Source organism: Vanessa cardui, chromosome Z, assembly GCF_905220365.1.
Source record: "Vanessa cardui chromosome Z, ilVanCard2.1, whole genome shotgun sequence".
In the NCBI taxonomy this organism is placed as follows: Eukaryota; Metazoa; Arthropoda; class Insecta; order Lepidoptera; family Nymphalidae; genus Vanessa; species Vanessa cardui.
Genome location: NC_061154.1, coordinates 10,599,147 through 10,612,332, shown reverse-complemented (window position 1 = coordinate 10,612,332; position 13,186 = coordinate 10,599,147). Strand labels below are relative to the sequence as shown.

General features: G+C 36.2%; 1 protein-coding gene across 4 annotated transcripts in view; it reads right to left on the bottom strand.

Moving 5' to 3' along the window:
• Window positions 1–13,186, bottom strand: part of LOC124543094 (nuclear hormone receptor FTZ-F1) — a 67,203-nt gene that overhangs the window by 6,295 nt on the left and 47,722 nt on the right. For 2 of the 4 annotated variants that reach the window (XM_047121133.1, XM_047121134.1), the window contains 6 exons: window positions 6,299–6,915; window positions 3,298–3,556; window positions 2,999–3,099; window positions 2,749–2,891; window positions 2,268–2,327; window positions 28–77 (listed from right to left, as the gene is read on the bottom strand). In XM_047121133.1, the coding sequence (XP_046977089.1) occupies window positions 29–77; window positions 2,268–2,327; window positions 2,749–2,891; window positions 2,999–3,099; window positions 3,298–3,556; window positions 6,299–6,915 (1,229 nt within the window). In that variant the 3' untranslated portion in view covers window position 28. The remainder of the gene's footprint in view (window positions 1–27; window positions 78–2,267; window positions 2,328–2,748; window positions 2,892–2,998; window positions 3,100–3,297; window positions 3,557–6,298; window positions 6,916–13,186) is intronic. The other 2 variants (XM_047121135.1, XM_047121136.1) reach the window with 2 other exon arrangements.

Here is a 13,186-nt window from a genome sequence, read left to right as displayed (position 1 = left end):
ATTAGATCTCAGATGTGGAATGCTTACTCTATATGGGCGAATGCGGCTCAATCGTGTCGTTCGGCAGGAAACCGCACCTGACACACAAAGAGCATATGTCTTCAACATTTTTTTCCCAACTGTATGAACATACGACCACTTGTTCGTATGCATCCCTTGCTATTGCTTTCAAATGTTCTAATCTAACTACCACTAAGCTTTCTTTTCTCGTTGACATGTATTTAAAGATCAGTTAGTAACTATGAATGCATCTAAAGTGTAATAAATAATAAAGTGCTCCTATTTATAAATCCGCATTCTGATTAGAACGCTATTAAGATATTATTAATTATTTAAGCAAGCATAACTACTAATTAAACTGCATATTTAAAAAGGTACCTAACCTAAACATACAAACTTTGAAACTGAAAACGTGGATTTTGTTTTATGTATTTTAATACTTAATGACATTAGTGCTTTATTAACTGCCGTCTACATCTACCTATTATATATTTTTACTGTTATAACAACGCACTCGAACAAGAAACGAGACAGAGCTATAGCTGTGCCCAATATGTAAAATAATATATCTTTTAAATAATCTTTGTTTATTATTTGTTTTAAAAAAATATTACAGTCAAAACATAATTAGTATAATTCCATTTTAATGATCGAATAAATAAGTGAAGATCGCGAACAAATACTCAAGAACTTCTTAAAAAACTTAAGAATCAAGATTTCACTTACGTAGTGGAAATAAATATTCGCTTCGATTGCGAATCGATACTTATTTAAGATGGCTTTAAAATTGAAATAAGGATATCTAAACATATAATGAAACTAAATGAATCGAGAAATCTAATCAGCTGCGATGATCTATGACACAGGTTCCCTAGATTTAAGCTACTTTTCAAAGACCGGGTGTCTTGAAAATCATTGATTCTATTTTCAATTTTTTTTTTAAATCTCAATTGATAAAGACTTAAAATTCATAATATGTTTGTAATTTCTATTTATTTTACGAATCAATTTCAATAAATTGAAATAAAGAAACTGGTTGTTTTTTTTTTCAATTGTTCTTATAATATAGTTAAATAATATAGTTTTGTGACTTATTTATAAAATATAGATATGTGCAAGTCTTGAGTATAAAATAAAATATTTAGGAAATCTACAGTTTTCGTGTCACTATCACAGCATCCTATTTGATAGAAACGCATTGGGAACGTCTAATATTAAACTATTATCTTATCACTTGAAATCTTACTCAATCGTGATATGAACGTTTAATATTAATATAATTAGGAGTTTTCGCTGTTGGTGTTTGGTAAACGCGGTAAATTTAGTTTCAACTCTGACCGTGATATAACGATCATTATGATGATATTTATGTACATATTTATATACAATTTATATATACCCTAATGACAACTAAATTATATATTATTGAGTTATATTGGTAAAAAGCATTTATTTTATAATAAAAGCAACTATTTGAGATATACCTGTAGATTAATTATCAGTATCGTATAATATGACGTGCATACCGTATTTTTTATATAAATCGATTTAATAAAAGATGAGAAAATATATTGGTATATACAACTCAATAAGGCTTGTACTATGTGCATTATGTATGCGCGAGTGTATAGTTATAATTTATTTTTATAATTTTGTTAAAATTAAAATATATGAGATATAGTATGGAGTGAAGAGTTGCCAGAGATATTTTTTATATTTAGAGAAAATATTAAAAAATTACGAAGTAAAACTGTACAGCTTGGGACTTTATGGCGATTTACGTTTTAAATCAAACGCATGAAATTTCAGCGTGTTTTCTTAATGCGTTAAATTTTATTATTGAATATACTCAATCATTATTATATTTATTTTCTTTGATAAATACGATGCATAATATAAAATGATGTATATTTTATTCGATCACATGTCATTACACTATGAGGATCAATGGTCGTTCAAAATTTAAACATATTAACATAAATTTACTTATTTTTGTTACTAAATATAATTCCAATACCATAAAAATTGCATGAAAGCTCTAAGCACTTTCTAAGAATACAATTTTTTGATCCAACTCAAAGGATTTTAAAAATAAAATTGATTTATACATATGAATTCGCCATAGACCAAATATTGTACAGCTTACCTTCATATGAAACATAATCTTACAAGGCAACACTGGAAACTCGAGTGATTGTGTTAACGTGCTGTTATATATAATATAATGATTAAATGATACTTTAATATAATTATATAGAATAACGTACAATCTGTCTAGAGTCGAGGTGTGATCCGCACTCCGGTTTACCATTTCGGCTCCATTGGGCCTAGAACGAGACAGTTGACTGCATTTCTCATATAAATACACAGCCGTATGTATCATAATAATATATTCTATATTTTTAATAGGTATATAAATGAAAGAAATGTGTATGAACATATAGTGATATAGATAAAATACACAAAAGTAGCTTAAACAAGAATTGTATATATAATTATATGACACAAGAAAGTAAAGTAGGCGTATATGTTTATCAGAGCGTAAATTCGTTTGCTGGAATAGGTATATTACTAAAACGAATTCGGTATCACTGGGTAATTCATTCGGTCAATATATTCATTACGCGCCGACGTAATGCCGGTGCTGGCTTCCTCCATTGACGAAGCGTCCATGGCGTGTATTAATTTACGCTTCGTAAACACAGTGTGGCGCAGGCTTTAATGTGATGACGTTAAATTAGTACCCACTTGCGCTTGGCGTGTAACATTTCCATTAGGAGCGTCTGTGTTGGGGCCTGGCCGGCGCAGTGCCGTTGGTATAGGTGTTCCTCTCCCCGGGCCGCCAGCGCATGTATCTCTGGGACCACCATCACCAATTTTCCGAATTTATCCTGAAAACATTGACATAAACCACATAAGTACTCGTCAAAACAGTCGTATTTACGTGTAGCATCAAATATTCTATTTAGTCTGCTAAAGCCCATCTCATCATACGTACCTGTATCGTCGGATAGCAGGTGAGCGTGTAGTCGAGAAGAGCAGCTTGGACCGTCTGGTAGCCGTCTCGGACGCACTTTACATTGACAATGCCTCTCACTTCTGAAACCCCAAGACAACTCTTCAAACAAACACAAAGGGTAAAATTTCGTAACAATACAATGAGCGTGGACAATCGACTAACTCACTACAAGCTATATGACATGAGACACACGCGCGACGTATATTCATTCGCATGCTTAACGTTACTAGCGTGTACGGACGAACCTACGTCATCATTCTAGAATAGTATATACTGACCAGGATTAAGTAAGAGCAAGAATTTCACGCAGATGTAGTCCGGCACGTCAAACTTCAATTCGGCGAGTTTGTTCTGCAGCTCGTTGAAGTGCTCGGCGAGGGACGGCACGCCGAGGAGACCCAGGCAAAGAAGATCGAACTTCTGTCCGTTGTGAAGCGTGGTCTCGTCGGGCAACCCGTTATGCATCCTCTGGTGCAAATGGTCGAGGACCAGCATGTCCGACCACGAGTGCTGCAGCAGCTTCATTTGGTCATCGACCTATAACAAGCGATGACGACATTGCAACGCGTGGCAAGCTTGATAGTAAAATTGCTCTCAAGATGTTTAACAACATTTTGTATAGAGCTGCAATCATAACCAATTTGGAGCTATTAGAGTACGAAGTGAGTTGCAGAGCAACATACGACGAAAGTATTCGCTTGCGATTAGTAGACACATCATAGAACATAAAACGCAACGTAACATCTTAATATAACATTCAAGGGAAACTACACCTCGTAACTCATCGCTTTTCACTTAGCTCCAAATGGAAATTAAATTATAAGAACATCATAACAAGTGACGCGGTAGAGTCTCGTGTGAAGCAATTAGTGCGTCCTGCCGTTAATCGTCTGATACTTTGCAGCGGCCTTTATTACCCACCAGACGATATTCGATGTACGTACTTGTAAATGCTCGTGCCAATTACATTAGCAATTTCTATACGTTATCTTGAACCACGCCGCTATCTGACAAGTCGCGAGCGGCTCACGGCTCACGGCGTCATTCCGTGACCTACATTTGGAGTTGCATTAGAATACACGGGGCGGTGCGCGAGCGCGTTAAATTTGCCGTTTACGAAATGTTACAACTGAATTTTAGTGCTCGGAGCGATTGCCACACCGCACGCCGCTTGCTCAACGATGAATCGAGATTGGACTGTCAAAATCATACTACCTAATCTATCGATTATGGTGACTGATTAGATTATTATTTATTAGATTTTCCATTCGAATCGTCTACTCTAAAACTATTGCTATTTTTATAATTTAACCTACCATATATATTATAGCTTCAGGCGGTACTGATTATTACGACATATTACTCTATGAATATATTAGTTTCTTCCCTAAGTATTGGTCAGCTAATACTTTAGTGATGGGTTTTTTAACGTTAATTTACTTGTTCGATTCCAATAAAAACGACGCGGCCGCGAGAAACAGTTTAAAATTCCCTCAGACAGACATGTTAACGCAGTAATCATCGCTGCTTGTTACTCGCTATATCGTATGTGGGTCAAAGTCACGTCGACTCGCCGCGTGCCAGATACCTACGGATATCGTATCAAATCTATAACAAAATCTGATAAACAGATACTTTGTTAATCATAACTTTTAATGTTTACTTTAAAGAATCGCCTAAGTATATTATGATTTGATATTTTATCGATTTGTAGTATGGAGTTGTGTATATAATATAATCGAGATTTTTGTTTTGTTTACGATCATTCGATTTTTATACACTAATTCGATTTACAAATTATTAGATGTTACAAATAAGAATTTAAAAAAGAATTTGTTTTTTTTAAGGTCTTATGAATGTTTTAAAATTTTATAATTGCAACCTCAGTTAAGAACCACATCTAATTTTAAGATTTATCATAGGCATTTTTTTTGGACGAACAACAATTTAACAAGCTTTACCAGCGAATTGGTTGGAAGCATATGAATAAATTTCGTCAATTGTATTCCAAAACAAAAACAGTATATTAATTTAATCTTGAAAATCGTAAAGAATGTCAATATTATACAATTTGCCGAAACGCGACATACTAATCGTAAGTCATAAGACATTATGTAAGAGAAAGCAACGCACACCTAGTGGCTTCTCCGTTACCGGCGGTTACGCGCGAGGTAAAAAGTGCTTTCTCGCGGCAACTCGGCCACGGGCAATGTGTCAAGTGCGCCGACGAAAGTGCTGCGTTGCCGCCCCGCACGCCATACCGTTACATCATATCCGTCTGGAGAAAGCGCGGGTCATCAACATTGCTCTCGCATCTTCGCTGTTTTGTTTGTAAGTAAAAAAGTTTTACGTGACGTTCATACTAAACACCCGCAACGAACGTCGTAATATACATCGGGATATAGAATTAAAGATAAAGTATCAAAAAGTCTTCCGTAAACAGATCGTATAAATAACCTAACAAGATTCATGAACGTTTGCGATTTGTCCTAATTCTGAGAATGGGTCGTAAACAAGCCGCGTCATTTAGAACAAATGAAAACTGCTAGTTGTGGAATGGAAGCTGTCTGCTGGAGTGAGACGAGGCGAGTAGCACTAAGCGGCAACGTCGCGTATCCACGTGACCGGCTGCGGCTCTTGCGTAAGCGTACGACAACCACGATACGGAGACTTGCCATCGCCATGCGGTGTTCCTCGATCGACTAGGTAACTCCTGAATTTCGGTTAACCCTAGCGAAGCATAAGATGTTTGTCAAATAGCAATAAAAACGTTTACTTAATGAAATACTAGAACTTCTGCAAGTGAGGGTTCAAGTTACTGTTCTGCCAGAGTTCTATTCACAACTTCCGTTTTGATTGATTAGGCACGTTATTTCGTTTTGATGAATCGGTATATTTTTATATTGCGCAAGTCTGTAAGTTATGCTATGTCAAAAGGCACGTTGCACGTTAGCTCAAAGTATACCAAAAAGCGATGGCAACGGTAGGCAGCACGCTAATCGTGGGAACTTGACCCAGTTGGTGAGCGGGGCGCGGGAGTAGTAGGGTATCGATTGCGACCAACACCGCACCGCTCAATGCGTCACACGCGCTTCTACACACTAATCACATGTTAATTGTAGGGTATAAAATAATTTAAAGAAATCGCATGGCTTCAATTCTGTGTTGAATACAGATATCGCAAAGCATCGCAATTGAACATTCGCTAGCAAATTGGTGTACACCGAGGAGTAGGTTCTGGGATTCGGGACAGGAAGTTATACTTATCTGGAAATTCACCTTTAAATACTTAAAGAACACGGTGTTTCTCGCCCAATCCACTTGAGAGAACAAGTTTTGGTCCAGCACTTTGCACATTAATTCGAAGAGATCGACTTCACACTGGTTGTAAGTTTGGCTCTGCAAGAGTCCGAAAAGGGAGTTTTGCCACTCTCGATCATCAATAGTTTGAACAAATTCGCGAATCATGGGTGAAACTCGAAGAGTTTCGGTGCTGGTAGGTTCGGCGGTGCTGGAGGGTGTGGTGGTCGCGGGCGTCTCGAAGGCGAACGCGTCCGGTGACGCAGAATGCGGCGAGTGAGTTTCCCACTTGTCGTGCGCCGGGGGAGGTGGTGGCTGCGGCGCTTGGGTTTGTGCAGCCAGAAGCGCCGGACCCGGCGAAGATTCAGGTGATGACGTTAACGAAGAAACTTGGGGTATCTGAATTTCTTGCTTCACAGGCACAGTAGCATACGGCGAGCTGAATCCAAGTACAAGCCCGCCCTCTCCCAGAGAGCCACGTAGTGTCTGCACTGCTATTTGTCTTTGTCTCATCATTTGTAATTTGCGGGCACGATCGCGTTTGTACATGGGACCAAACTTGTTGCGACCACCTCGCATGCGATCCGCTCGTACAGCTGTAACAAGAGATCATCAAATTAGTCAAGTTTCTTAAAAAAAGGACGTCTGTAGTATTACGAGGTAACAATTTAGTGCTTGCTCTATGCCTAGTTTTGAATCGACGTCTTATATCAGGGAACTATATTCTTTCTGAATTTCATAATACACAGGCGAAATTTATAAAGACCCGTTGAGTTATGTAATGAACGATATACAAAAGTGTACTCCAAATTGGAATCAAAACGTAGACAAATGTTACGAAATTTTATTAAAACTGAGTTTGAAACAAGCAAACTTTACACAAGGGTTACGGCATCGAGTTTACGTTTTATTTGTTTTTATTTTCACGATTTCATCTCTTTTCAAATACGATCAAAAACAATCAATTTTATTTATATATACATATACAGTGAAGTAACAGTTTGTTATTGTCAAACAGATGGGCTACAAGTAGGTCTTCTTTAAAAAATGATTTGAAGTTTACTCAATAATACGAGTGTTCCATCGTCTAACCAGTAGGCGATCTTAGCTCTTTTTGGGAAATATATTCTACGAGACTCACTCACTCATCATTGAGCCTGCTTAGTGTCTATTGATATCGACGCCACCATGTTTAAAAAAAGGTTTGCGATATTATTATTTAGTAAAAATAAAAAAAATATAATGTTTTAGAGATTTTTGAACCGTGGTTTATAAAACCAACGCTTTGTATGAAACAAGTTATGGACCTTAGCAATAGATAAACAAGTAAATATCACATTTCTAAACAAATATCAAAAAAACTACTAATGCTTAAAATGTTGAGTTTAATTATATGAATGGTAACATTAATGGTTTTTAAAATTAATGATATCATATTTCCTAACTGCTAACTATGGCGGTCTTATCGCTTAAAGTGTCAGCATACTGAAAGTGGCCTTTTTTCCCGGTAAATATTGACATAAGTTAAAAAATTATTTTATATCTTAATGAACAATATATAAAGATTTCCCCTTCATTAAATATTCAAGCGAATGGCTCGAGACTGCCTATAGAAATACGAAAATAGGGCACAATGCATTTTCTTTAACACAGCAAAACAGATCAGTTTGACTCAATAATTCAGGGTATTTTCTAAATAGAAAATATAACATATATTTTAGTCGTTTAAGTTACGCATCCGTGACAATTATATAAACATCCTAAATCGTCTACTGTCTGGGATACGTTTCTTATCAGCTTTTAAACGATAAAATACCGATGCGCACATCTAGTCGGGTATATAGGTTGGACTGTTGTACCTACACATGTTGTTCAATAAATATTTAATAACGTAGGCTTGAAATTTAGGACGCCGGCCTTACTAACGCACACAGACTCGACTACTCAACGGTTTTGGCTGAATTCCAAATTTCAAGTAAAACCCTCGCGATCGCTGCAATTTATGTTTGTTCTGATTCTTTGAGAGTAAATGCCTCCTCACTTATATGGATGAAATAAAATCATATCACAAAATTAAACGTCACAAAAAAAGTTATACATAAATTATTAAGATTTTACGTTACGATCATACGATCACATAGACATCACATCAAAAATAAACTTGTAATTTATAAGATAAAAAGGTTCATTAAATAAAATTAGTAAATTACTAAATAAAATAACCGTGCCGTCATATAGGGCGCATACAGTACAAAGAACTAGATTGTGAACTGTAAATAAATATCTGAACCAGGAACGGAAGGGGGCTTTCAGTAAATTGTCGACTCGCCCAACCCACGAGTTAAAAATAACAACCAGTTTTTATTGTAGCCAGCGCGCCTCGGTGTGATAAAGACACAGTTATAGGGCAGGGCAAAGGATCCAAAAGAGACGCCGAGCGTTGCGGATTTAAGTGTTGTGTGCAATTCCACCAGTTTCGTATTGCAAGTCGTTTCATGAAACAATTTATGTTCTTATGAAGGATTCGTAGAGTTTAAAACCTAAAGTGAATTTCCTAAACGTTAATCTCTCTATATTACTATTTTAATCTGTCTATTTATAATTATCGGTCATATTCATTAATGTATTGTAACATTTAAAACACAATGGTACAAAAAAAATATTATTTTTAACACGTGACACGACTATTAAAAAGCTTTCAGACAATTACAAACGAGCGCGGTATATTCACACATTCATTTAAATGCATTACTTAATGAATAATTTTACTAATAATTTAAATGAGAAAGTTTTTGTGTTCGGATGTGTTTTTTACCTTATCAGGCTCGAAATCATACGTCCTCGGATTTGTTTACATTAGATATATTTTAAGTATAGAAAAAGGTAGTTAATAAATAAATTGGTACTTTTCTGCTTCTAAATACTACGCGTAATATTTTAAGCAAATCCCAAAATTTAACTATTTAATCGATTTCAATAAATTTATTATAATAGATAGAATGTATATTCTTTAACAATAATACGCATTTAGGACCAATTATATCATTAAATTAATCTGGAAATAAGACGAAAAGTCCCTACATAAGCACCTACAACTAAAACAAGCCGTTTACAATTAATTATACGCTACGCATATTTGGAAGGGTCTTAGTCAGATCCGGAAAAGGAAGTCTGCAACACAATCATAACTTTTCGAACGATCTGCATGAAATTTTGCGAGTTGTACAATGAGTATGTTTTGGATAATGATTATTTATTTTAAAAAGCTAAATAGATATAGTACCCGTATGTATTTATTTTACTCGTTTAATAAGAGACCGTATGTAAATAGGGCGGGGTATTAAGGATGCGTTTCATTAATAGGTACTATTTCAATTGCAAATCAAGCGAATATATATATGCTCCCACAATCATTAAAATAAAAATCTATTTATATATTCAAAGTACCGCATAAAAGATTCCTCGAGAAAAATAAAAATAATTAATTGAGTAAATAAATACAGATAAATCTACTTATTTCGAAAGATGAAACTTGACAAACCTAAAAAAAAGTCCCACAGAGTCACAAATGTGTAAGTTATAAACAAGGCAACATTTAAAAAATACCTTTATTAATATATATGTATATATTTTAAATTACAAAAATTACAACGAGCTAACGGCATGCTTGTTACCCGTGTCTATTAGCCGGATATAATGACTAATGACAGACATTACCACTTACAAGTCGTACGTCAAATAATGAAAGCACGTAATGACTAATGTTGATCACGTTAATAATGTATTATTTTTGTATCAAACGTGAATTTTATTTTATGATAAATCCTTTAACATACTTTTCGAGTTTAGAATAAATAAATCAATTTATTATAATGAATACTTCGACACGCAAATGAATAATAAATAAAACAAATATACTTGGGTATGAAGTCGACGTCGCAATTTTAGTGTTCGCGATGGATCGTGCGTATTATAATTATAATCAATAAAAAATAAACTTTCAAAAATATTACTCATTTAAATAATTATAGGTCTGTTTGCTGAATTGTCTAGTGATCACTACATTCTCGACATCTAAATTATAAATGCAAAAGTAATTCCATATATTTAGATTCGACGGTTGAAACACTCAACGATCAATTTTGATGTAGTTTAAACGAAGGAGTTTTTCATTAGAGGAGCATAAGTTCGGGATAAGGGGTTGTTTTAAAGTACTTGAAGCATTAGCGTTACAAACTAAATCTCACGTGGGCGAAACCGCAAGTTCAGCTAGTATATAATATTGGTGGGAAACGATAACTAAATGAATATACCTAGATATCAAAGTTATTTAAGACATTGGGAAGTAAACAAGGTCTCCGTACATATTTTATTCCCAGCTCACATTGCCACTCAGAAGAAAACTATAATCCAAACAAATCGCTGTATTTTTTTAAATGCAATAAACATAGTCTCAGGCTATTTGCTTTAATAGTGTGCTTCGTAAAGAAACCGATGTTCAAACAGGCAAACTGGCAGAGATATTATAAATAAGATTTAAGAAAACTTCCAATGAATTTAATCATCTAATGTTATTATAATGAGCACGCGATTGCAGCCGATAATGCGGTAAACGAGGTCAGTCGTTTATTACGACTAAACTAGATCAAGGTCAAGGTCATTTTTACAAATCAAAAACATACGACACGGTGACAAACAAGTAGAGTGCAGAAATAGACATACAAGTAAGTTTACCTTACATTCTGTAGCTATTTGTATCCATGGCCCACTTGTTACAGTTTACAGATGAGTCAAGGTCGGTATCGATCGATATCGGTGTCGGTGTCGGAACTACAAAGCTCTGTACTAGTCGGGATTTATTATACTGTAACAAGCTCTTTCAGTAAGGGCTAACTCTAAGATAATATCCAATCAAAGCGTTGAATATTTTTTGACCTTGGCTCATGCACTACAACCGTTAAATTAAGTAATCGTGTCAACGAGATAAAAAATAGTGTGTTCCGAAAGGACGGGAAGAGGTGGGGATCGCTCCTTGTACCGACGAGTCGGTGAAACTTGGTCAAGGCTGTAGGCGTCCCCCGCCGCACCGCGTCGCTCGGTGCGGTCGCCTCCGAAGCGAGCCGAGCGCGTCCGACCGCCCGCGCCCGTACGTACTCCGATCGCGCGCCTAGATAGCGGCAACGCCGTCGTTACACAACACTGCCGAGAGTGCCGAGATAAATCATCACCCGCGATGATCTACCAAACTGTGTCAAGATCTTATCCATACATTTCAGTCAACTCATATGAGAATCAAACTCGATTCTTATTCGATCTATACTCGATTGTAGTCATTACTCATTATGCTAATAGACTACAAGCAAAAATAACAAAAATTATGTGCAACAGACTATGAACAACGTAACATTATATTAACGCTCGAGGCAGCTTATTAAGCAAGGATTAGGCATCCGTGCACCAAAATCTTTTTAAAATGGTGGCGCCTATAGAGCTGTCGTAATAATAAGACAGGTAATGCCGAAAAAATAGAAAGGCCCGGTGTGCGAGGCCGCTCTGTCGAAACACCGATTCGGGTCAAGGCAGCGCGCCGAAATAGTCTGCTGGCGCGCGCGTTTTTATTGTGATCTAACATCTGTCGTGAGCCGCAAGCGCCTGACCCCGCCATATATTTTTAACTCTTGATGCAAACTTTTCCTATTAGACTTATTGTATACGCTACATCTCAAAGGGACTCTAACGAGATTCGAATGCATCAATGACATTTCTTCAAACTGCTTGACAACAACAATAAAAAATATATTCAAAAGTAAATAAAAGTCGAACAGTAATTGGTACTTCTTCGTATAAGTAGTAATTTAGTAGTTAGTGATCATAAGAACGATGGCGATGGCGGTAGATTACGTAAGGCGGCGTGGCGTGTACAAGGCGAGCAGCGGTCCGTGTAACAACAATCATTATCGTCGAATTCGATCGGTCCGCTGCGCTAACGTTGTCCACGTAGGGGAACTGATTGCGGGTGCCAGTTTTGCGTCGTAACACGTGGACTACTGCACTTCAGCACTTATCATTCTATGAATACCAATTCAATCGTACATCTACGGCACGGAAATGAACGATGAATGGGAGAGATCATTGTTGTCTCGATCTTGCATTGCAAGATCAATGTTACAACAATTTCATCATTAGACAGCTGCGACATTATTCTAAATAAAAGTCATATAGACTTTCGTCCGTTTATTTCCCAATAAGATTTAATACAGCAAAATGACATGTCACAACCAGGTTCCTCGAATCAGACAGAGTAGAGAAATTAGAAACGCAAATTTCAAAATAAACACTGCCATTGAAAGTATTTAAAATAGTAGAATGTTTGAAGATTCGGTACGGTACCCGTGGACGTGTAATGTGATACGTGTTCAGGTCACATTTGGGTAGTCCGTTGCGACAGGTCGAACGAGGCGTCTTATGAAATGACGCTTGCGCAGCGCACCCCACCGTCGGCGGCTCATTGTGTCGAAACGCACGATAGTCGTTTGAGTAGATCCAGTGCGCAACAACCCTTGCTGATAATACAAAATTATGTTTAAAAGATTTTATGATTTCACTTCTTACGTCTATCGGACTACGTACGTATTAATATTAAGTAATAAATGTTACCTTTTTAACTTTAATGGTCAACGTATAATCGACTAACGTCATGCTTAAATTACAAATGCGTATCGATTTCTTAAGCAATAGCAGGTTTTAAACATTTTTGTATGACACTGACGCAGATACGTTTATATAATTCGTAGGTAATGTATTTCATATTTAACGCCTTTAGAAACAATTAGCTTTTAAACGTGTATGAAAGAGCCCTCGGAACTC